The 22,059-nt window shown below is 45.2% G+C and overlaps 2 protein-coding genes across 5 annotated transcripts in view; one reads left to right on the forward strand and one right to left on the reverse strand.

The window, feature by feature from the left end:
* The window catches only part of INPP4A (inositol polyphosphate-4-phosphatase type I A), a 114,815-nt gene extending 100,895 nt beyond the window's left edge, over positions 1-13,920 (forward strand). For 3 of the 4 annotated variants that reach the window (XM_040623559.1, XM_040623560.1, XM_040623558.1), the window contains exons 24-25: positions 1,960-2,114; positions 2,733-7,690. In XM_040623559.1, the coding sequence (XP_040479493.1) occupies positions 1,960-2,114; positions 2,733-2,877 (300 nt within the window). In that variant the 3' untranslated portion in view covers positions 2,878-7,690. Of the gene's footprint in view, positions 1-1,959; positions 2,115-2,732; positions 7,691-11,179 lie in introns of those variants that run through there. The other variant, XM_040623561.1, reaches the window with a different exon arrangement.
* Positions 13,921-19,343: 5,423 nt separating this feature from the next.
* LOC103671183 (cytochrome c oxidase assembly factor 5) overlaps positions 19,344-22,059 on the reverse strand; it is a 7,083-nt gene continuing 4,367 nt past the window's right edge. The window contains exons 2-3 of the mRNA XM_008699790.2: positions 20,653-20,736; positions 19,344-19,888 (exon numbers count right to left, since the gene is read on the reverse strand). Coding sequence (XP_008698012.1) covers positions 19,847-19,888; positions 20,653-20,736 — 126 coding nt within the window. The 3' untranslated portion in view covers positions 19,344-19,846. The remainder of the gene's footprint in view (positions 19,889-20,652; positions 20,737-22,059) is intronic.

Here is a 22,059-nt window from a genome sequence, read left to right on the forward strand (position 1 = left end):
GGGGGGGGGGGGTCCCCTGCGAAGACACGTATTTATGCAATGCCAAGTCACTCCTCTCTCAAGGCCTCCCATCCCCAGTTTGACCAGAGCTGCCCTCCTTTTCTGGATCTTATTTCTTTTCATTTCTGTATATAAACAAGGGGTCCCTGGCTAAACAGGATATCATTGGTCAGGTCGAGGCCCTCATTTTGTGGATGGGGAGACCAGCCAGAGCCCCAGAGCTGGCTGATGGCCCCCTAGAGGCCGGAGCCTGGCACTGCAGATGGCTCTCCTGTGCAGGAATGCACTTCTGGTCACCCCCGCCTGCCTTCTGGAGTCTCTCCTAGTTCCGGATACACCATCTATGAATGTGAACGTCCTTTGAACCTATTTGTGGTTCTAGCTTGTGCCACGGGTCCTGAACTGGGTCATGAACTCTGCAGCCTGGAGAATTCAGGGAGTAGGTGCACGTTCAGCCTCCCCTCATCATGTGGATTATATCACTCTTCACCCAGCTTAGGGGATGCTTAGCGTTTTTCTTTTTTTTCTTTCCTTTTAAAATTTTTTTGTCTGTTCTCAAGAGAAGACTATCTTCCTCCTGATGGTCTTGGCTGAACTTGTTTGGGACTTTTCTCTTTTGTCTTTCTCTAGACAGCGTGCTTAGGACTGCACTGTGCTCTCTACCTGGTGGCATTCCTGGCAGTGGCTTCGCGTTCTTGGCTTTGCTGGCCTGAGACGCAGGCGTGGTGCCGCCTCCAGGGCAGTCTGCGGTGGCCCCGGTGCTCCTCTGGAGTGCGGCACGTTATTAGAGCTCACCATCATCTAGTTTTGATTTTTTTCGCTACATACAGTATTGTCCTACCTGGTACAGGTCCATAGGCCCTTATCTGAAGCTCCTGTGGGCAGATGTTTCGGAATTCACAGATTTCCATCTTTTAGAAAGGTGATTTGATATACAGTTGGTGCACATATGTGTACTACATGCATATCACCTACTTGATGTGGTGCACATGTAGGATTGATCATACCCAGGGGAGTCTGGGGCAGCGCTCTGGAACCAAACTCATTAATATTGCTTTATTAAAAAATATAAATAGTTATACAAAATGGGATAAATGAAGATTATAAGTAATTCCGCATCAGCTCAGATCTGGCTATACTGCCAAATGAAGTTGCCATAAACTTAAAAAATCTTTTGTTTTAGGGCTTTCTGCTCTTGGGGACTGTGTACCTAGACTTATATCTAGTGGTACAAAGAAAATGCCCCCACATGTCCTTCCTGTGGGGGAGAAGGTGCCCTGGGGTGGCCTTTTCGCAGCCCAGAGGCTGCCCCACTGTAAGCTCCCCACTTGTGAAGGGGAGAGTGCACTGACCCCTGACCCCTGCTCAGCCCTGAGTGAGCTGGAGGATGGTGGAGGTGGCCAAGGGGAAGCTCTTCTGAGCTATTTCCATCTGTGCAGGTGAGGAGGAGAGTAGAGACAGTGGGTCTGTGCTATGCCTTCCAGAAAGGTCTGGAGATTTGCCCGGGGGCAGGGCATCCTGAGAGCTGCTCTGACCTCCTGAGCTGGTCTTTGCTGCCCTCCTTCGCCCAGGGCTCGCAGCACAGGTCTGAATGTGACGAGATGGCCTGGGCACAGTTTGGAAGAGGGCAGTGGTTAAGGTGAGCACACAGACAGTGATGCCCCAGAAAAGAAGGGGGAGCCTAGGCCTGGAAGGAACGGCCTGGGGGGGGGTGGAGTCACACGAGGGATGGGGACAGTCACACAGGGACAAAGGCGGTCCCATGGGCAGTGACATCGTTTCTGCTGCTGGCTCTGGCCGGACGTGGAGTTGGGGAGCTGAAGTAGAGGGAATGCCGGCCCGGGGGAGTTGGCCTTGCCACATGCCACCATTGACCATCCAGAGCCTGTGTCCCGCGAGCGAAGCGTGTTCCCATTCTGTGGCATCTCCCTCTGAGCACAACCTGTGTCCCTGTTGCAGATCTGCCGCCGCCTTAACGGGGTCCGGTTCACCAGCTGCAAGAGCGCCAAGGACCGCACGGCCATGTCGGTGACGCTGGAGCAGTGCCTGATCCTGCAGCACGAGCACGGCATGGCCCCGCAGGTGTTCACCCAGGCCCTGGAGTGCATGCGCAGGTGAGTCCCGCTGCCCAGGCCGCCCGCCCCGCCTGCCCCGGGCTCCGTGTAAACTGCAGATGAGCCGGTCCTGCCAGAGCGCCCCCGGCCCAGGTCCCCTTGACTCCCGCCGGCACACTCTGGTTTGATTTCGGAAAATTCACTGACGTCTGCCAAGTCAAACCGTCGGCAGTCTCAAATTGAGCCTGTGTTCTCTTTCAAGTCAAGGGGGACAAGAGAGCTAGCAGTCTCTGTGAGCAGGACTGCTGTGAAATCGGTGACCTCAGGGCAAGCTTAGGAGTCAGGACGTTGCCCAGGGCAGTCCAGTGCGGCCGCGTGCGAGTGGTTGGGCACGTGGCGGCCCTCAGCCCCCCGCCTTGCTGCGGACGGGAACGAGGCCAGAGCTTCCTCAGCAGGCACCTGCTGTTTCCACCATGCGTATTCGCTCCTTTCAAACTTGAGAGAAGGAAATGCGTCTGCAGGTTGCACCGGTTTGCTCTGCTTCTTCTCTAGCCGTCGACACAGTTTGCTTTTCTTAGCAAAGTGTCACATGAGTGTCTTATGGTAACGGCAGCAGCCCCCCCACCTGTCCGTGTGCCGTGGCGACCTCACCCTAATCATGTTCTGATTCTGAGGCAGCAGGCGTGTTTGCAGAATGAAACCCGGGACTAAAAACTGTCTACTGTTGATCGATGCCTTGTTTCAAGCACTGCTGGGGAGCACCTTACCTCACATACCAAAAGAAAGGATAAGAAACCTGGCTTTCCCGTCTCCTTCAATGTAGCCACCAATGCTGTCAAAGTCTCGTTTCCAACGGTCACTCCTACTGAATGTTCTGTATCATTTGTCCTCTCACCAAATTCTTTAAAGCGTTCAATTCTCTTATCCTTTCTGTATGTTTCTGCCGTTTGACCTTCTCACAATAACCCACAAAAGTGATGCCTGAGCTCCTGCCTCTTGATAATAGCATTTTGTAGGAATGGAAATGTGTTGTCCCTGTTTTGTCTTTTCCACATTCATCCAAACCCCTCTCTGTGACCTCGGGGCTTCTATTTATGCACGTGTGGAAAGTTCACCGCCTTCCCTGTACTGAGGCTCAGGGAAGCAATGGAGACTCTTGAGACCCCCGCCCAGGCACCCTTAGTCAAGCCTGCCCTCGTGGCCTGTCCCTGGTGCCATGAGGGCGGCAGGGCCTGGGCTTCCAGCCATGCACGTCTGCACCCTGTGAGCTGCGAGGTGCTGGGAGGGACCACCTCGGTGAGATGCAGGCCTCTGCTAGAGAGGAAACACGAAAAATGGAAGAGGGGGGATACCTGTGGCTGTCAGAGCGGAGTAGGGTCAGGTCCACTCAGTAGACCAGGCCCTGCGTCAGGTGTACAGCTACCCAGTCCTGGCTTCTGGAACAGATTCGACGAGAACAGCAATTCATTCTGACCTCATCTGTACACAGAGGTCTCTGGAGACCAGGGAGAAAGGGGCTCCTTAGAAAGACACAGGGGCGGCCGCATCTCCTGGGGCTGTGTGGGCAGGACCCGCACGCGCACGGAGTAACTGCTCCGGCCTTCCGCACACATCACTCCATCACCTAAGAAAGTGATACTCCTTGTAGCAGAATTTAAAAACACGGATAAGCCCCTCCACCAGCTGTTCTCGCACCCCCACTTCAGAATCCTCCGTATTCCTACTATTAACAAGCAGCCGTGCTCATGTCTGATTAGACACGCACACACAAGCACATAGGCGTGAGTGCGGTTAATACGCACGCTGGGGTCGCCCGTGCCTGAGTAACGCACAGGACACACAGATGCGCGAACAGATGCAGCTTGGTGCGCGGTTGTGCCTGTCGTCGCCTACTTTTTTCATTTTGCTGTCTTGTGAGCGTTCTTTCAGGTTAGTAAGTGGAGACCTTAGGATTTCGAGCACACCATAACGATCCAGTTGGCTGCCAGGGAATAGCTAAGCCGATGGTGGTTGTCAGCACCTCGAACCAGGGGGCCGTGAACCCCCTTATGGATGCTCCTGGCCACGCCTGCCGCGTTGATCCCTTAGGTTAAAACGTACACACCTCTGTAAGGTTTTCATACAAATTGTCACACTCCCACCCCTGTCCCGAGCACCTGCTCGTCCACCCTCCGGGTGCTGTCGTGCCCGTCCCTCGTCGGAGCGCTTCCGAGTCTGTTAAGTCGGTGTTGCTTTCCTGTGTCACAGGTGAGGCCCCCGAGGTCCTGAGTAGAGAAAGATCTTCCTCCCTGGGCCTCCCTCTGCCTCTCTAAACCTCCCCCCTCCACCTCTAATTATGGAAGTCTTTTTAAAGTGTCCTATTTATGTTTTCCTGAATTTTCTAAAATCTCTGAGGTAAACATGTAATCTCACTTACTAATCATGTCAGATATTATTACACAAGAACCAAGCCTGATCACAGCCCCCCTGCACCCAACCCCGGGACCCAGTAGCTCCAGCAGCCGGGGCTCCGAGCTCACCACCGCCTGTCTGCCTGACCGCATCGCAGCTCAGGCCGACACCGCGTGTGGTTGTTTGAAGGTGATTTTCTGGATTCTCCCCTGTGGGGAAGACATGCATCTGTCCATAGACTGCAAGCCTGAGGTGGCTGGGTCACTAGCCAGAATTTCTGGCCATAGTGTGGCCAGGACCTATGGCTCAGCCAGGAGCCCTAAGGAGGCAGCAGAAAATACTGGACCATGCCTTGAGTGGAGGAATGCATTTTGGTTCTCCTGCTTTCTCGCTTGCATCTGACCAGATGGAAGAGCAGAGCATGCAGGCAAGGCTGCAGGGCGGAGAGAGGGGGTGGGGTAAGGGGGCAAAGCTGACACTTGGGCTGTTTCTCCCGGAGGCCCAGGATGAGCAGTGGCCAGTGCTGTGCTAGCAAACGTTTACCAACCAGCTCCCCGCCTCCACCACCAAAAAAAGCCCTGATCTGTAGTGTTTGCCAGTTTCTGTGGCATAAATACTCCCACTGGGGCTTATTTCCAGCTACCGGTGTGACATCACGGACACGGAGTTGGGAAGAGATGTGTACGCACGGCTCTTGCAAGCCTTTGGAGCCCATGCCAGCTCACCGCGCGTGGTGCCTCTCTGTCCCCAATCCAGGGCTGAAACGCTCACAGAGTGGGCCTTCCTAAGTAGCCACAGTGACCCCCCCTCCTGCCCCCCGAGACTGCCCTGACTGGGAAAGTGTCCCCAGTCTGAACGACACATCCCGGCAGGGCCATTCCAGGGCTTCCAGTTTCCTCTGGGGAAGCCCAGGAGAACTCTGCTTGAGGAAGGACCCCATGCTGCTCTCTCTGGGGCTCGCATCTCTGCTTCTGTTGCCACTTCGGTGGACACTCATAGAGGTTGCGGCTCCAGAGCCAGTGCACCTCAGTCTGTTTTCCTGGGGCACCAAAAGGGGGAAAAAAACCCCAGAATTTCCGATGGGAGCTCGGTTGGATTCGCGGTTGGGATCATCCCGTAGAACAGTAACCTGAACGCCCGGGGACGCCAGCAGCTCACGCTCTGCCGCTGCTCAGCCTGCCAGCCAGGGCGAGTCTGGGGAGGGCTCTGCCTCTGACGATACTTGAGGTAAATGGTCGTTGTTTGAATGGTTCATCAAGAGGCAGCTTTGGTGAAGTCCGTCGCACCGCGCCCCCGCTCAGGCATCTGTGAGAAGGTCAAACACCCCCCCAATGGTTCTTCATGTTCAGCTTGCTTCTTGAAACCCACGTCTTGGCAGCATGTGAGAGCATGGCGGGGCAGCATGGAGTTGCGCTTGGCCAGCCGAGAGAGCGCGAACATGGAAAACCATTTAGTCAACCTACATGTGTTCGTTTTCGGTAGAAGACGGTATTTTTTCTTATTTTCACTTCTCTTTCTCTCCTTTCTTCCTGTGACTGTGCTGGTTTTGTTTTGGTACCCCTTCCACACCCTTTTCTGCTCACCCTCTTTTCTTTCTGTTGTGGCTCCATCTCATTTTCTGATTTGTTTTAAATCTTACCGTTTGGTTCTCCTCTTTCTTCCATACTTTTGATACAATCCACTGCATGTGTCTTTTTTTTTTTCCCTTTATTTCCTTTGCCTTTTTCTTTTCCTTTCTCCCAAACTTTTTCCTTTTCACAGCATTGGAACACGGGAGGTAGTCACCCAGAAGAACTTGAGCGGCCTGGTGCCCATCCGAGACTTAAGACTAGACCCCAGCCTCCTCTGTTCCATCCCTCTGTTAGCCCTGAGCCCCAATTTACTGATTGTGTGGCTCTTCCTGAGCATAGCATACCTGGTGACCAAATTGCGTTGTAAATGAGTATCGTTGCGAAAAGTCAGTACTAAGTGACAAGAAAAACAAAAGTGCCAGATTATGTCCAGCCACCTGTGTACCTAACTGGACAGAAGGAATGTGTCAGAGCGTGGTCTGCCAAGAAATATTTCATGCCTTACAGTTTGACGTTTCGTTGTTCTGAACTGTAAATACCTGCCAAATTATTTCACCGAGAGGACTCGTGCGTTTAAATTCCATCGAGTTTTCAGTGCTTGTAACACGTTCTTACGGTGCCCTGTCACTGCATTGTTTAGCTGGCCTGGAGTTACTTGTACCAAATCTCTCACCTTCTGGTGTAAAGCTATTTATTACCTGTATATCTCCTGTGCCCTGTTTCCGAGAGAAGGGGATTCTGTCTGAAGAGAATTTGTATATTTGATACTATTCTTTAATGTACCGCTAACCTTTCCTTTCCTTTTGAAGAGAAACGAAAAGGACAGATAGATGCTTTATAACCGGCTCATCTAGACCAACCTATTTAATAGGACATGTACCTTCTGCTTTCATTTCAAAGCGTAGTCCCTGACCTCAGAGTAGCAAACACTTTGCAGAATCGTACCATTCCTCGCTTGTGTTTATGATTTCCAGTTTGAGACGACACAAAGCTGTGACCGCAGTTGCCCATTGTACCAGGTCAGGCACATTAAAATAACATCCTGCATGTGACTTTCAATTTACTCTTTGACATCTTTAAGGATCACTAAACTGGTTACGGGAATTAGTGCATATAGGAACAAAAGGCTGTTAAAGTTAAATACATTAATTTTTCATGAAGCAGTATTTTTCATTTAAAAAAAAATCAAATGTGATTGATAATGATAATTCTGAAAGTCAAAAAAAAAAAATCCAAAAATGGAAGCCTAACCTTTGGGCACTTGTGGCAGATGGAACTGTGAGAGAGAAGGAGTTGCTTGGGTTTGTGCTATTAGCGCTCTTCATGTAACATGGAAATGCCCAGAAAACGAGGTGGTTCATAACCTTAACTTTCACATTTGGCAGAAGAGTAATTGAATGTCTGTAAAGGTAACAGAATAAATTAGGGGGAAATTCCATGGATTCTGTATAAGAAATACTCAGTGGCTTCTCTGTTTTCCAGGGCAAACTATGCCATACTTCTGTTTTTGACCACCGGCTGGTTCCCCATACACTGGATTTTATGAAAGTGGATTTCTTTTTACTAGTCCAGAAAAATTGGAGTGAATTTAGAGAAGCTGTCTTTTCCAGAAACTTTACACCCATGCATACACACAAACCCAGTCCTCCACAGAATCTGCCCCCTCACTTGCCTCCCCCACAATGTCCAGAACTTACTCTGGGACTTCTCTGGTTTGGCATCAGTTCCGAGTCCGCGTCCTAGGAATGGTAGAAGTGGTTTGCGACAAATGACAAATGCCAGACTCAGGCTTGACGTTCTAAGGCTGCCGTCCTCACACCCCTGGGAGGCCCTTCTTTCTCAGAACCGCTGAGCACCTGCAGGAGCCTTAAGGCAGGGTTTCTGCCTGTAGGGGAAGCCAGTCTTCTCAGGAGTGCCATGTGGCCACTCTGTCTTTTCTAGAACAACTGAGGTGGCCATTCTGGGACACAGTTCCGAACACTCCTCAGGAGGGAGTCTCACCGGCTGCCAAGTGACAGGTGGTGTTCAGTTGTAGTAACACAACACTAGTCACTGTCTGATCCGTGATTCGTTGAGAGGTATGTTCACCTCCTGCCTCCTTCAAATTGGGGTGCATGCGTCAGCGCTCCAAGACTGGTTTATATACTTCATTGGAGAGAGAGAACGTGGAGTCCGCTGGCGCTTTCAGCTCCCATTCCACAGCTTCCCAGTCCCTGCTCTGGTTCAAGTGCCCCTGACGCCCCACGGAGGTGACACGTGCCTGTGTCCACCACCTCCAGGCCTGGCAGAGACTATGCACCCACGAAGGAGGCCCCTCTGACTACAGATGGCGCCCCTTCCACTCCCAGGCCCAAGGGTGTTGCTGTGCCACCCCCAGAGACTCCTCCCAGGACCTCCCCACCCAGCAAAGGGAGGCCCCTCCGGGCCTGCTCCTCGCTGTCATGGTGCCAGCCAGGCCTTCCTGCCCTGTGTTGATTTGGCTGCTAGGTTGACAGAGAAATAAGTTGGAAACGAGAGAAGATAAGGTTCTTTGCTTTTTTCTTCAGGGGCTGAGCCAAAAGGCCGTGCACTCTAGCTGTCTCCAGTCATGAGGGTTAGCACAAGAAAGAACGTCAGGAGATCAGCTTAGGCTCTGAATTGTTGTTGCCAGTCTTTCTTCAGAACTTCTGAGGAAAGAGACTCATTGCGCTCGCCCTTTGTGCTGAATTTTAGCATCACTGAGGCTTTTTCTTAGGAAATCGGACTAAATATACATCTGAAAATCTTTTCTGCCTTAGTGAGAAATAGGCTGGATGAAACACACGTGGGAAGCTGGTTCACAAGAGGGGAGTCGGGTATTTGGTGGTGGTTTTCAGGCTGCTTCTGAGATGACGCTAGCACCGGGCGGGACATTGTCGGTGGCCACCAACACTAGTACTCAGGATCACTGAGACCCCGGTGTGTCCAGATGGGTTCCAAAGTGGGAGATCCACACCAGAAAGGGAGAACCAGAGGAGTCCCCAAAGTTAGTCGTCAGCTGGGTTTCCATTCTGATTTCTCATTCAAAAAATGGATGTCCTTGAAATAATTTACCTATAGGATAAAAAATAATGGTGGAGCTTTGAAATAGTTAAATCCCTCTTTCTAAAATCTATCCAAGACCTTTTCAGTGTGTGCTGTTAGACACCTGGGAACTATGCAGCCGATGTGATCCATGATGGTGTTCTGCTTTAGGGACAGAAGGCTGGCCCCTGCGACAGGAAGTGCCAGTTAGCAGTGCACACTCTCTCCCCTCTGCAGACTTCAGTCTCACGCACTAGCACCCAAGCTTGTGCAAGCAAGTCACGACAGCATCGGCGTGCCGTCAGCCTCAGCAGTCAGATTTTGTAAATTCAGAACATTTGAGGGAAAGTAAATACGACTTGCTTTAAAAATTAAATTTCATTGAAAGGGTAATCTTAATTACAACTTCTTGAAATTCATATTTGGTCAGTTAAACCAGTAATTAGTTTCTTTAACATATGTAAATAAAAGATAATGTCGAAGTTGACAAATTATTCTTCTTTGCTTCTCCAAGCAGTTTGGCATTTACTAGTGATAGGTGGTCCTTGAAAAGTGAGTCTGTTTCTATGTAAATAGAGAAGCCATATCTGAAATAGTTTGATAATGTGAGAGCTTCCAAAGATTAAATAAGACTAACTGTGCATAGGAACCTATAGCTTCTGCTTTAAATGGAATTATATTTTTTTCTGATTATTGGACATTAGACAAACATGATCATTCTTTAATCTAGGGGCTCCCTGCTTGTATGTCCCAGGCGTTCAGCTCCAATGACACGTCTCGCTGATGGCTTGAGGCTGTGGTGACAAGAAAGCATAGCTGAGTTACTAAATTACTTAATAAGAAGCAGGTGGATACTTTTCTAAAATACCTGAGCTTATCTTTTGAATAAAATTACTCTTACCAAAAATATTTTACACGTTCTTGATAACGAGACTGTCATTTTCACTTTAAAAGGCCTGAGCAATTGCCACTGATATTTTTTTAAAATGCATGACATAATGGTCTTCATACGATTTGAAATATTTTTTTTAAATCACTATTTCTTGATAACTCCAAATTTTACATCTCATAATGGGGATTTTTGTACTGAATTTGATAACTAGTTGATTTAATTGCTAGTCTAAGAATAATATAAAAATGTAAAGTTCTGTACTTATAGGAAGTCATTTATATTTAGAACCGCTTTTGCCTGTTAATTTGATGTCTACAGCGGAACATTTCCCAGAGAACTCCCCTGATGCTCTCACTTGGGAATGTGAGGCCTGCCTGATGGCTCATCCTCCTGTTCAGCATTTGCTGTGCCCACTGAGTTGCCATGACAACCCTCATCCAGTACAGCTGGGGATGAGGCTGGGAGCGGGTTCTCTAGAGAAGGGCACCTGTGGGCTCTCACTGGCTTAGTGGCACGCCTGTGAGAGGTGACCACAGTGAGGACAGCCCACCCGAAGAAGGCTGCCACGGGGAGATCTCAGTGGGATCACTCCTTCTTGACACTTCTGGCCGCAACAGCTGTGCAGACCCAGCGTGCCACCATTGCATGGGCTCACTGATTGCTTTGCACCCAGGACCGCTGTCTCCTCAGTGCGGATGGCCTGTTAGAGCAGCCTTCTCAGCCAGAAGGCTTTGCTACATACTGAATTCTGCAAGGAAAATGAGCATTTTGAATTTGAGGTGATTAATAGCCATCGCTAACATAGAAAAATGCAGCTCTTGAAAAGCTTTGGTAGGAATAGCGCCATTTCTCGTTCCATTTAATTTGCGATGTGACAGAACCTTTGAACCGCTAGTTATGATAGAATCCTCAAATTACTTGACATGACATACATGAAAACCATTCACTGAAAAACAGAAGTTTGCTTCTACTTAGATACAGCGCTGCCTCTGGAAATGCCAGACTTGCAGTCCCATCCAGCATGTGTCCATGTCTGTGCTTCTCAGTTGCCTTCCTCGTTCAGAAGGCCGCCATCTTGCGTGCATATTGCTGTAAATGAGTCCGGCACCCATTTGAATTAATCAACATTTTTTTTAATGCTATGAAAATAATTCATTTCATCTTAGTTTAAGTCTTTTCTTTTTTCCTTTTTTACTGCTGTCATTTCTTGTGCTTGTTTTTTTCCCCAGTGAGGGTTGTCGAAGAGAAAATACAATGAAGAATGTTGGAAGTCGCAAATATGCATTTAATTCCCTGCAGCTGAAGGCTTTCCCCAAGCATTACAGGCCTCCCGAAGGGACTTACGGCAAAGTTGAAACATGAACACACGGTTCCTCTAATTAGCTGTTACATACTAAATGTGGGTACCCTCTAGTGTCATATATGAATTCTTCAAGAAGACCTGAAGGATTGGTTTTTATTTTTGTGTTTTTTTAAAAAAAAAATTTCACTAAAAAGTCTATGGAGCATGTTTTCCACTGGAATCAGTAGGAGGTAATGTTTGGCTCAATAGTGTGGATTGTAGTGACTGCCCATTTAAATAGCCTCAGCCATAACCACACAGATATCATCGATAGTTACCTGTATGAATCAAGCTAGATACGTCTGAAATGCTAAAAACTTTTTTAAATGCCCACTTAGGCAGCTGCACACCTAACGTATTTTTCTACTGAGTAACTCAAAATTGAGCATTGAATTACAGTCTACTTTTAAAAACTCTGAATGTAAAACAGTAAATAATATATTAAATTATTGGCTCCTGGGCAGACCAGTAGATGTTAAATGTTAACTCAAGTTTTGGGGAAAGAAGCTAGCTCTAGCTCGTGCAGTGAGAGCAAGTAGTTCTGACGAATTGTCCTGTCTGTGACAGGACAGCACAGGTGAAATCAGAAGGTGAAGTAAAGGTTGCTAAATCAGCCCAAGATAAGACTTCACTGGAATGTGGTACCTGCACAGCGGCCCACGGGGTGGGGTGGGGGGGCTCTGCCCCCATGCGTCGTAGAGCAGGGTGTGTGCTGGAGAATGTGAAGCCAGCTGTCCTGTGCTCTGCAGCTCCGTGGCTGGTCCTGCCTCTGAGGCACGCCTCCCCTCCTCCCTTCCTCCCCTGGTGTTGAGCTCTGTCACTCCAGGACCCCGCATGTGAGGTGTCTGCTGCCTCTCAGACAACAGTGGGGGATTTATGTGTGTAGGTGCTGGAAGCCTAAATATTTTCAGAACAGACGTCCTTTTGTGGGTTTCCCAATTTATCGTCTTCTAGAAGATGGTGCAATCACGTTGGATTGTCTGATGAAAGTGTCTCTTAGGTTTGCAGCACTTGTTACTGTCCTCTTCGCATTCTGTTACGTAAGTTGACTATTGAGAAAGTTGACTTTATCTCCTACAGTGAGATTTTGAAAGGGATTAATGGGCCATAAAACTTAGGAATTTCATAGAAAATTATGTCCGGTCATCTATTATAAGATGATGATGAGTCTTATCTGCACATAGCAGAGATTTTTTTTCCTCAGTTTATAGGTTTGTCAGTTCTGTTTATCACGATTATTGTGTTTACATGTTATTTAAAAGGCTGTAAAAGTAATCTATGTGGCACATATCCATGATGCTGATCCTAATGATTTGTGAACCCGTAAGAAATTCCTAGGTCTAAACTTTGAAGTATTATTCGTGGGCTCCTTTAGACATGCTGCTTGGAAACGTGTAACGTACTTGGGCTGCTGAGGCACAGGCAAGGCCACCCACTGGCAGGGACCCAGAGCGGTAGGTGCGCAGGTGAGGGTGGAACTGCTGGAAGACCTTCCATACCCTTCCTAGGCAGAGCCTGCTTCTCTTGGTGCCCGTTGGTCGGGTGTGAGCGAATGCGGAGGACGTGCCAGGGAGCAGTGGCAGCAGCTCACGCCTGTCCCACAGCTGGCTCACGGTGGAGGGTGCAGGCAGAGACACTCCTGTCCCCCAAACCTGCTGCAGAGGCAGCGGCAGCTGGCGTCACATTCTCCTGCTGTGTCGGTCCCGGTTCCAGGATGGCTGATTTGGCCTCTCACCCCTCCCCCATTTCATTTAAGTTGTAATTTCTCTAGTATCTACGTATTTCCATCTTTTCTCGTTTTAACATCACTACCTTTAAAGAATTCCCTTGTCTTTTTTAAATTAAATGTTACCCATATCGTTTCCAGAATTTTTTTTGTCTGAAGAGCAAGCATTAAGTACCCGCATTTATCAAAAGGGAATATAGCAAACGTTGAGTCATCTGTTAGCAATTTTGCATGTGGCACCTTTATGTGAATTATTTTTCCAACTTTGGCTTCATGTTAAGGATCACCGTAAAACTCTAAGACTTGGCTAATGGCGTAGAAACTGTTGAGGTTTCAGTATTCCATGTGAGCACTACTCCGGGCCGCCGCAGGAGAGGAGAGCGGGGTGCATCCCCGCCGCGGCGCCCCGCCTCCCCACGCACGTCACGCGCTCCCCACGCTCGCTCGCGGAGCCAGGGCACGTAGCCTGTCATGGCGGCCTGGGCTCCTTAGGGGGCCGGGAGCTCTGAGTCTTCAGCTGCCCAGGAAAGCCGTTTTACAGATTACCATAAGACAGATTCCGTCCAGTGTTCCTGAGAAGTCCCCTCATTTAAAAAAGAAACGTTGAGACCTACCGAAAACGTGGGAGGTCACGTGGATTCTGTCTAAGCACCTGCAGCACAGTTGCCTTTGGTTTCCTTAAAAATGTACAAATCTTGTATGATACAGTTTTGTCCCTCTGCAGTTGTATTTGCCAACCTTAGTGCATTAAAGTACTTTTATTTATTTGTTTTGGGTGGGCAGTATTAATATATATAAACATATAGTTACTGTTTTATATATTCTTAGCTCATTCAAAGCCATGTATGCTGTAAATGTGCTAGTCTTTAGAATGACAAATAATAAATAACAAGAACATCGAACTGGGTGTTGCCTGATTCATTCCGTTACAGTTAGGAGGAGGACTAGTTTTAGGGCTGCATCTGACCGGGCCATCATTAATGCGCATTGCAGCGAGCACGCGGGTGTTTGTAAGCATGAGACCGTGACAGACTTCTGTTTTATAACCTTGTTTTCTCTTCAGTGGAAGCAGAGGGGCTGTCGGGGGTGGGATTAAGAGCATGGACTTCAGCTTCAGACAGACCCAGCTCCCAATCCTGTTCTGCCACTCGCTGGCTGGTGACTCTGAACATGTTGCGCGCCCTCTCTGAGCCTCCGTTCTCTTGTGTGCGAAACATGGACACAATAATGGTACATTCTTTGTAAGGCAGCTGTGAGGTGCCTTGGCATTAAATGTTCATAAGTGTTAGCTGTTGTTCCCTTCCCAGGTCCATAAACACGGATCGTGTCTTCTCTGTGGCTTGCCTGGTCATCTCTTGTGTGATTTGCTAAAATGTAGTTCCATTAATGGTTTGATTGTTTCTTATAACCAGGATGGCATCTTGCACCTTTGCACCTTTTTCTCTGCACATGTGCCCAGTGATTGCCCTTGGATGAATTCCTGGCAGCAGACATTTACAATTGAAAGACAATTTAAAATTTTAAACATTTTTGAATTTTTAGTATTACCAAAGTGCTCCCAGAAAATTAAGCTACCACCTATTAGCAGGTGCCTTTTCCCCTTTATTCTCAATTTCCGTTTCTTTGATTACTGAAAATTGAACATCTTTTATACTTTTACAGGTATTTATACTTTTGTGACTTCATAGGAGTGTTGGTCTTTTTCACAGGTACTGTTTCTAATATATAGTATATTAACTCCTCTATTGTATGGTGCAGTTTTTAAAAACCTACTCATCAGTTGTCTTTGGTTTTGTTTATAGTACGGAGTAGAGAGAAGTTTAAAGTTTTTATGTAATCAAATATGCTTGTTTTTTTTCTTTTTGGTGCTTGTTCTGAAATCAAGTGGCTTCACCACTGAAGGTGACACAGGGCACCCCGTCCCTTGTCCGTGAAATGGATGTGGTGCTGTGTGCTCAATGAGGGACCGCACTAGGCTACACCACCCTGAGTAGAAAGCCCCCTCCCCATTGCTAAGATCTGGCAAACGGGAAATAACTTTGTCTTATTTTTATTACAGCTGTCACTCCCCAAGCTATGACAGATTCCTGAGAGCATAGGATCAGAATATCCACATTTCACATTCCCCCTCTGGCCCCTTTCATGCCTCAGCGCTATCTTTGTGATGATTCCTTCCTGCACCAGGCTCCTCATGGGCCTTTTCGGCCAGTCCAGGCAGGTCTGAATTCAAATATAGACCTCTGTGGTATTTTCACTCTTTGTTGTATCATTTAATGACAAAAAAAGCTGGGACAGGTTAGAGAGGATACGAAACTTGCTTATGATTCCACACCTAGGAAGTTGATGTCCACATCAGAGAGACGAATTTAGAAAGACAGCACTTCACTACTTCCTCCCCCTTGCCGCTCACCCCTCATTGGCTCCTGTGACCTCACTCTGTCTCCTGGTTGTCCTGCCCCCCACCATCCCCCATCTCCCTGATTTGCTTGTTGTCCTCCACCCACCACTAAATCATGGTGTTCCCCAGGGTTCTGTCCATAACTCTCCTCTGTCTCATTTCAAATGCTCTTCCTGAAAAGTCTTAATAATTCCTATGGAATAAATTGCCACTTATTTGCTAGTGACTCCCAAGTTTCTAGGTCCACCCCAGACTCTATGCAGGCCCATAGCCATCTGGACATCTGGCCATCTCCTAGTCATTCTACTTGACTGTCTACTTTGGGATCTCACAGCATAGTGACAAAAAGTCATGCTTTCTCTCCAAGCTGGCTGAGCCATCCTCTGATAAATGACCCTACCTTCCACCCAGTGGTCTTTTTCTCCCTTCCCCTCCACATCCCATGAGCTGCTAAGATCTGTATCTCTTCACTACCCCTTCAATCTATCCTGTAATTCCGCCTCCACGCTCACAGCCCTGGTCCACATCCTGTCCCCTCTGATCCGGACCACCAGCCCTCAGCCTTCTCATTGCTGCTTCAAGGCCCATCTCAGGCCTGCCCTCCTCTATGGTGATTTCTCTCCACAGAATGAGTTGGTCCCTTAAAAAAAAGATTTTTCCTCATTCCATTGTGAATGTAACTATTTTATTGTATATCTCCTGCCCATCATGTTACTTTTTACTTTGTCCAGTATGTTATTTTGTGTTCAAAAAGGTAAATGTAATGCGTGTCACTCGAAAATGTTTACTGAATGAAAAGATAAATGTTTTTTTTTTGGGGGGGTGTTCAATTGAAATTTTTCCTATTTCACCACTAGACCATGTTGCTTTTGCTCTCTATATAATCCATCATTCTAAACAATGACAAGGAGCCAAATCTAACAGGCTCAAAGGAGAGAGCAAACTTAAGAGCAGCAGTGTGTGGCAAACACCACGACAGTGGTTTCCTCTCAGGGGTGAGCAGGAGGGTCTCTGAGGATTCACAACGGGTTCACGCAATGTCCTGTTGATCGGGATGGTAGTTACATGATAATTTACTTCATAGTTATTAACATTATACGTCCTGTGCGCTTTTCTATGTGTCTGTTATATTTAACAATAAAAATTAAATGTTAACCCATCATTATTCAATAAAAAATCTGAAAAGAGAATTAAGAATACAACTCCATTTACAAGAGTATAAAAAAGAATAAGATACTTGGAATTAACCCAGTCAAGGAGGCAAAAGTCTTATACACTGACAACTACAAAATGTTCTGGAAAGAAGACACCAATAAATGGAAAGACGTCCATGTGAATGGACTGAAAGATTTTGTATCGTTAAGATGCCAGTACTATCCAAAGTAATGTACAGATTCAGTGTACTCACTATCAAAATTCCAATGGTGTCTTTTGCGGAGATAGGGAAATCCATCCTAAAATTCATCTGGAATCTTATGGGACCCAGAATAGCCAAAACATAAAAAAAAATAACAAAGTTGGAGGTTGCACACTTCCTGATTTCCAAACTTATTACAAAGCTACAGTAATCAAAACAGTGTGGCACTGACATAAAGACAGACATATAGACCAATGGAAAAGAAGAAAGGGCCCAGAAGTAAACCCTAGCATATGTCGTCACATGATTTTCGACAAGGATTCCAAGACCACTTAGTGAGCAGTCTTTTCAACAAATGGTGTTGGGAAAACTGGATTATCTCCATGTAAAAGAATGAAATTGGACCCTTACCTTACACCATATACAAAATCAACTCAAACTTGATCAAAGATCTAAATGTAAGAACTGTACAGTTCCTAGAAGAAAATTTAGGGGAAGAACTTCATTGGATTGGGCAATGATTTGTTGGATAGGACACCAAAAGGACAGGCAACAAAAGTAAAAAACTGGCTGGCCTACATCAAACTTTAAAACTGTATCAACATGGTGAACACAATCAAGACAGTGAAAAGAAATGAGAGAAAATACCTGCAGATCATCTCCGCTAGGGGGTTAATGTCTAGAATATATAGAACTCCTGGAACCCCACAACAGAAGAGCAGACAGCCCTATTTTAAAAGGGGTGAAGAACTCGAATAGACATTTCTCCAAAGAACGTTTACAAAAGGCCAACAAACACATGAAATGGTGCTCAGCATCAGTACAACCGTGGTTGCCAGGGGCTGGGGTACCGGGTAACGGGGAGTTGTTTAATGGGTGTATTGTTCCAGGTTTGCAAGATGAATGAGCTCTGGAGATTGGCTGTGTTAACAAGGTGAATGTACTTAACACTACTGAACTCTATACGTAAAAATGCTTAAGACCGTATGCTTTACATTATGTGTATTTATTTTACCACAAATAAAAATTAAAATACATAGTTACTAATAAAGGTATCAGAAGTTTCAAAGTGGATCACAGACCTATATGTAAGTTAAAACTATAGAGTTTTTAGATGAAAACAGGAATAGATTTCTGTAAGTCTGGATTAGGCAGTGGTTTTCTTAGATTCATCAAAAGGAAAAAGAGATAAATTAGAATTCCTCAAAATAATTGTGCTTCAAAAGACACCATCAAGAGAGGGAAGACAGATCAGCCCAAAAGTGCAAACAATTCAAAGTCCCTCAACTGATGAATGGTTACATAAAATGTGGTTTATCTATACTGTGGAATTAGTATTCAGCAGTAAAAAGGAATGGATGGATGATACATATGGATGAACCGTGAAAACACAGTAAATAAAAGAAGCCAGTCACAAAAGACCACATACAATTCCATTTTTATGACACGTCCAGAATGTGCAAATACAGAAAGTGTATTAACGGTTGCAGTGGGTATGGGGCTTCTCTTGAGAATGTCCTGGACTTAGATAGTGGTGATGGTGGCACAAACTTGTGACTATACTAAAAGAACCAAAACTGAATTGTATGCTTTAAGTGTGAATCTTATGGAATGTGAATTACTCCAAATGAAGCTCTCAGTAAAGCTATTACTAAAAACTGAGGGTTCTATAAAATAATTTTAGAGTTTATCAAAGTTCTTTTAATAAAAGTTGGAGCACTTAAATAGGGATATGGGAGTTACTGGAGGAAAACAACAACAACATTGTCCCTTTCCCAGTGAGAAGTAGTCCACACACAACGACACAAGAGACCCCAGTGACACTCTGCCACAAGGACCACTGTGCAGTTCTCACTTGAGGTGAATCCTTAAAAAAGCAGTTGAGCTACAGAACACCTTGACTGCTTGAACTCCAAAGAACCGTGGCTGTATGAAGAGGCATAGCTTCCTCATTTTTCAGTGAAAAGAGGGGTGAAACTTGGATTCATATTTGACTCTCGACTATATTAAGTGATCAGAATAAAATTACTGTGATTCTAAACTTTTTAAGCATTTCCTGGTTTTCACTCCTGCTTTGTCTATGAACATCTATTGTTTCAGTTTGCTCTGAATCCTTTTCTTTTGGGATAAGGCCTATCACACATCCAGTGTGATTCTGTTGGGGGTGACCCGTTACAGTGCATAAGACCCAAGCCTGGCCAACATCATAGGGCCTCCTCCTTGTTTCCATAGGGACTGGTCTAATCAAGGGCAGGTGTTCCAGGGAAGATAGGAGTCCTTTTGTAGGATTTTATTAGTGGACCCTAGAAAAGGAGGCTAGCTCTCCTCTTTTCAGATCACAGATCTTAAGGACGTGTACTTTTGACTGCCTGGCCTCTTTCCCATTATGTAGCGAGAGGACCAGCCCAAAAATGAAGCTGGAAACAAAGAAAAATAGTCACAAGATGGAGGCCAAGAGCCCTTGGCAACAGAATCGGAGATTTGCATCCAGCTATGCCCACTGTAGGATGTTAATATTAAAGTTTTGAGGTTGTTACTTTAGTGAATCAGTGCAAATGAAGCATTTCTTCTCCAAGGAATCAAACACAATTTATTTTAGAACTAAATAGGACAGGTTGAGTAAAAGAAAGCTTTATGCTAAACTTTCCCAATAGACATTTTCTCCCCCAACTACGTTATCAGTTTTCACAGTCCTATCAGCGGCCTTCATAATATTCACAAAGGATGTACAAATTGTGTCATTTGGTTGAAGAGTCAAGTTGGAAAGTAACAATCTTTTCACTTTTCGAGCTTTCTAATAATTCTCAAAACAGTATGATGCTCCCAGCTCATAGCTGTTCAATTAAATTTTTCTTCCAAAAGTAACTTAGAGCAAGAGAATCATTTAGTTTATACATACTCAAAAACAAGAACTCATCCATTTTCTCCAGTGTTCATGGAAGGAAAAACATCCCACCAGATGTAGCAAAAAGTCTGTCTCCTATTTGGGCTTCTCTGTCGTAAGTGACCAGAGAAACAATTGTTGTTTCTCATTTCCATTTGTTGTTTTCATTTCCGTTTCAGCATAGTGGCGTTAATATCCTTTTCTTCCTCGGAATCTGGATCTGGCATCCAGCTGAAAATAAATGTACAATTAAATCAATTTTGTACAGCATAATTAAACACAGCTTTGGTAAGGGGTCTCACCACATGCCAGAAGTAAACCAGTTTCCAGCACAGTCAAAAAGGCAAACATCAGAGCTACTAGGATAGATAGATAGATAGATAGATAGATAGATAGATAGATAGATGATAGATAGATAAGGAATTAAAAAGAAAAGCTCCATTTAAGGTCCCAGTAAGAATTTTCTTCTCAAGTAGAATCTAGATTACATTTATTTTTTTCTCTGAACTACACTCAATATGTGTTCTAGCAAACTTAACTTTTTAATTAATTTTTGTTTGGGTTAATATTCAAATGCATTTGAAATCTTTAAATATTAAATAACATAGCTATCTGGGGATTAAAAATCTTTAAAGTACCTCCTCATAGGATGACTGCGTGTTCTTTGACTTAAACCTCACAGTGCAGCCTCTTTTAAGGGTGGTGGGCTAGGTGGAGGGTTTTAAAGTTAGTAAGTAAGGGCAAATTTGCATCTTGGAGGACAAACAGTGAATGAGTCTTGGACAGAGGCTGTAAGAATCTATTAATCTGCTCATAAGTTCCCTAGACAGCACTTTCCAAAAGTGTCAAAGTATAAGTAATAGGTAAATAATATTATCTCAATCTTTTTTCTGAATGATCTGACTGCAACCTATCTGCAATTATTAGGTCATTCCACATTTACTTACATATAGCTAACTTTTAGCATAAGCTTTTCAAAAGCTTTAACCTCTTACCATTGATCTTTTACATTCAAAAAATGAGTATTTCAGAGCTTTGCAGTTTCCTTCCTTCAGACACTGTCGAGGGGATTTTCCTTCCTAGGACACACAAAACAGTATAAATAGCTGGCAAATTTCCTCACAAAGCACAAAATCACTATCCTTTTGAAAGCAGTGCTTTTTGAAAAAAAAATTTTTTTAAGGGTAAATTATATGAGAAAATATTTTGTAATTCATTTTGACTGTTGATGTTTACGGAGAACAGAATAGAATAAAGAGATGTATCAAGTAATTTGGGAGCACTTTAAAGGGTGCCCTTGAGTTCTTGAAACGCTAGTGTCCACGGGGTACTTTTCTTTAAAATGCTTATATAAAAATTTCGAAACTGGTATTTTTAGCTCCTTATAGGTAAGAAAGAGAAAGAGTAAAGGTGAAAGTAGTAATGGGGTTTTTTCAGTGTTTTTACATTTTTTAATACCCCAGAATTCCTCAAGACGGAACAAAGTAGTGTGTGTGTCAGAGAAGGAGAGAGAGTGTGCGTATATGTATACACATGCACGTGCATATGAGAAATCAGGCCTGCTGTAGTGGGAAATGGGGGGGGGGTTGTTCTGGAAGGTCCTACCAAGTGGCTTTAAAGCTTCCAGTTAGATCCTTCTAATGCAAGCCATTTCACCTCCAACACATTTCTGCATTTTCCAACCCCAACACCCCCAATACTCAAGTTCTCTAGTCTGAGAAGCACAACTGGAACTGGAAGAGGAAAGGGAGACGTTAACAGAATTTATATATATTTGTGAGAGAAGATCTGCCTGGGCCTGATGTGGAATGAACTCCTCTTTAAGCAGTGAAAGTTCAAAAGGAGGTGAAGAAAAGTGGACTGAGCCGTTCCCTTTCTGCCATCAAGGTAGGATGCGGCTACAGGAATACTTACAGGAGAGATGCTTATTGCTGATTCTTAAACAATAGGACTTTTTAAACTAAAACTGTTAAAAATTAGACTTGACAAAGTAACAACTGCAAAACTAGGTAAGAGACAAAATTTAGTAGTATTTTTTTCAAGGTAAACATAGAATAAAAATGTTAATACTACCTCTTCATGATCTTAAGGTATTTTGAACAAATACACTGCTGTATATATAATATAACACAACGGCATTTAAATATGTTGGAACATGGAAGCATCTACAAATAATATACTTCACAAATCAAAGAGGCAAGATTAAAACTGACTTGCAGCAAAATTTCTTTTTGGATGCCCTATCCTGCTAAGTTGCCTACTAACTAAACCCTCAAGGACTAACTCATTTAACAATAAAAGAAAAAAAAACCTCAGACTGGTCCTAGATCAGTTAATGGGAGGTTAAAAAATAAGTCCTAGATACTCCTGCCTAGACAGGGCTTTTATTTATTTTTTTTTTT

This window comes from Ursus maritimus, unplaced genomic scaffold (genome assembly GCF_017311325.1).
Source record: "Ursus maritimus isolate PB19 unplaced genomic scaffold, ASM1731132v1 scaffold_6, whole genome shotgun sequence".
In the NCBI taxonomy this organism is placed as follows: Eukaryota; Metazoa; Chordata; class Mammalia; order Carnivora; family Ursidae; genus Ursus; species Ursus maritimus.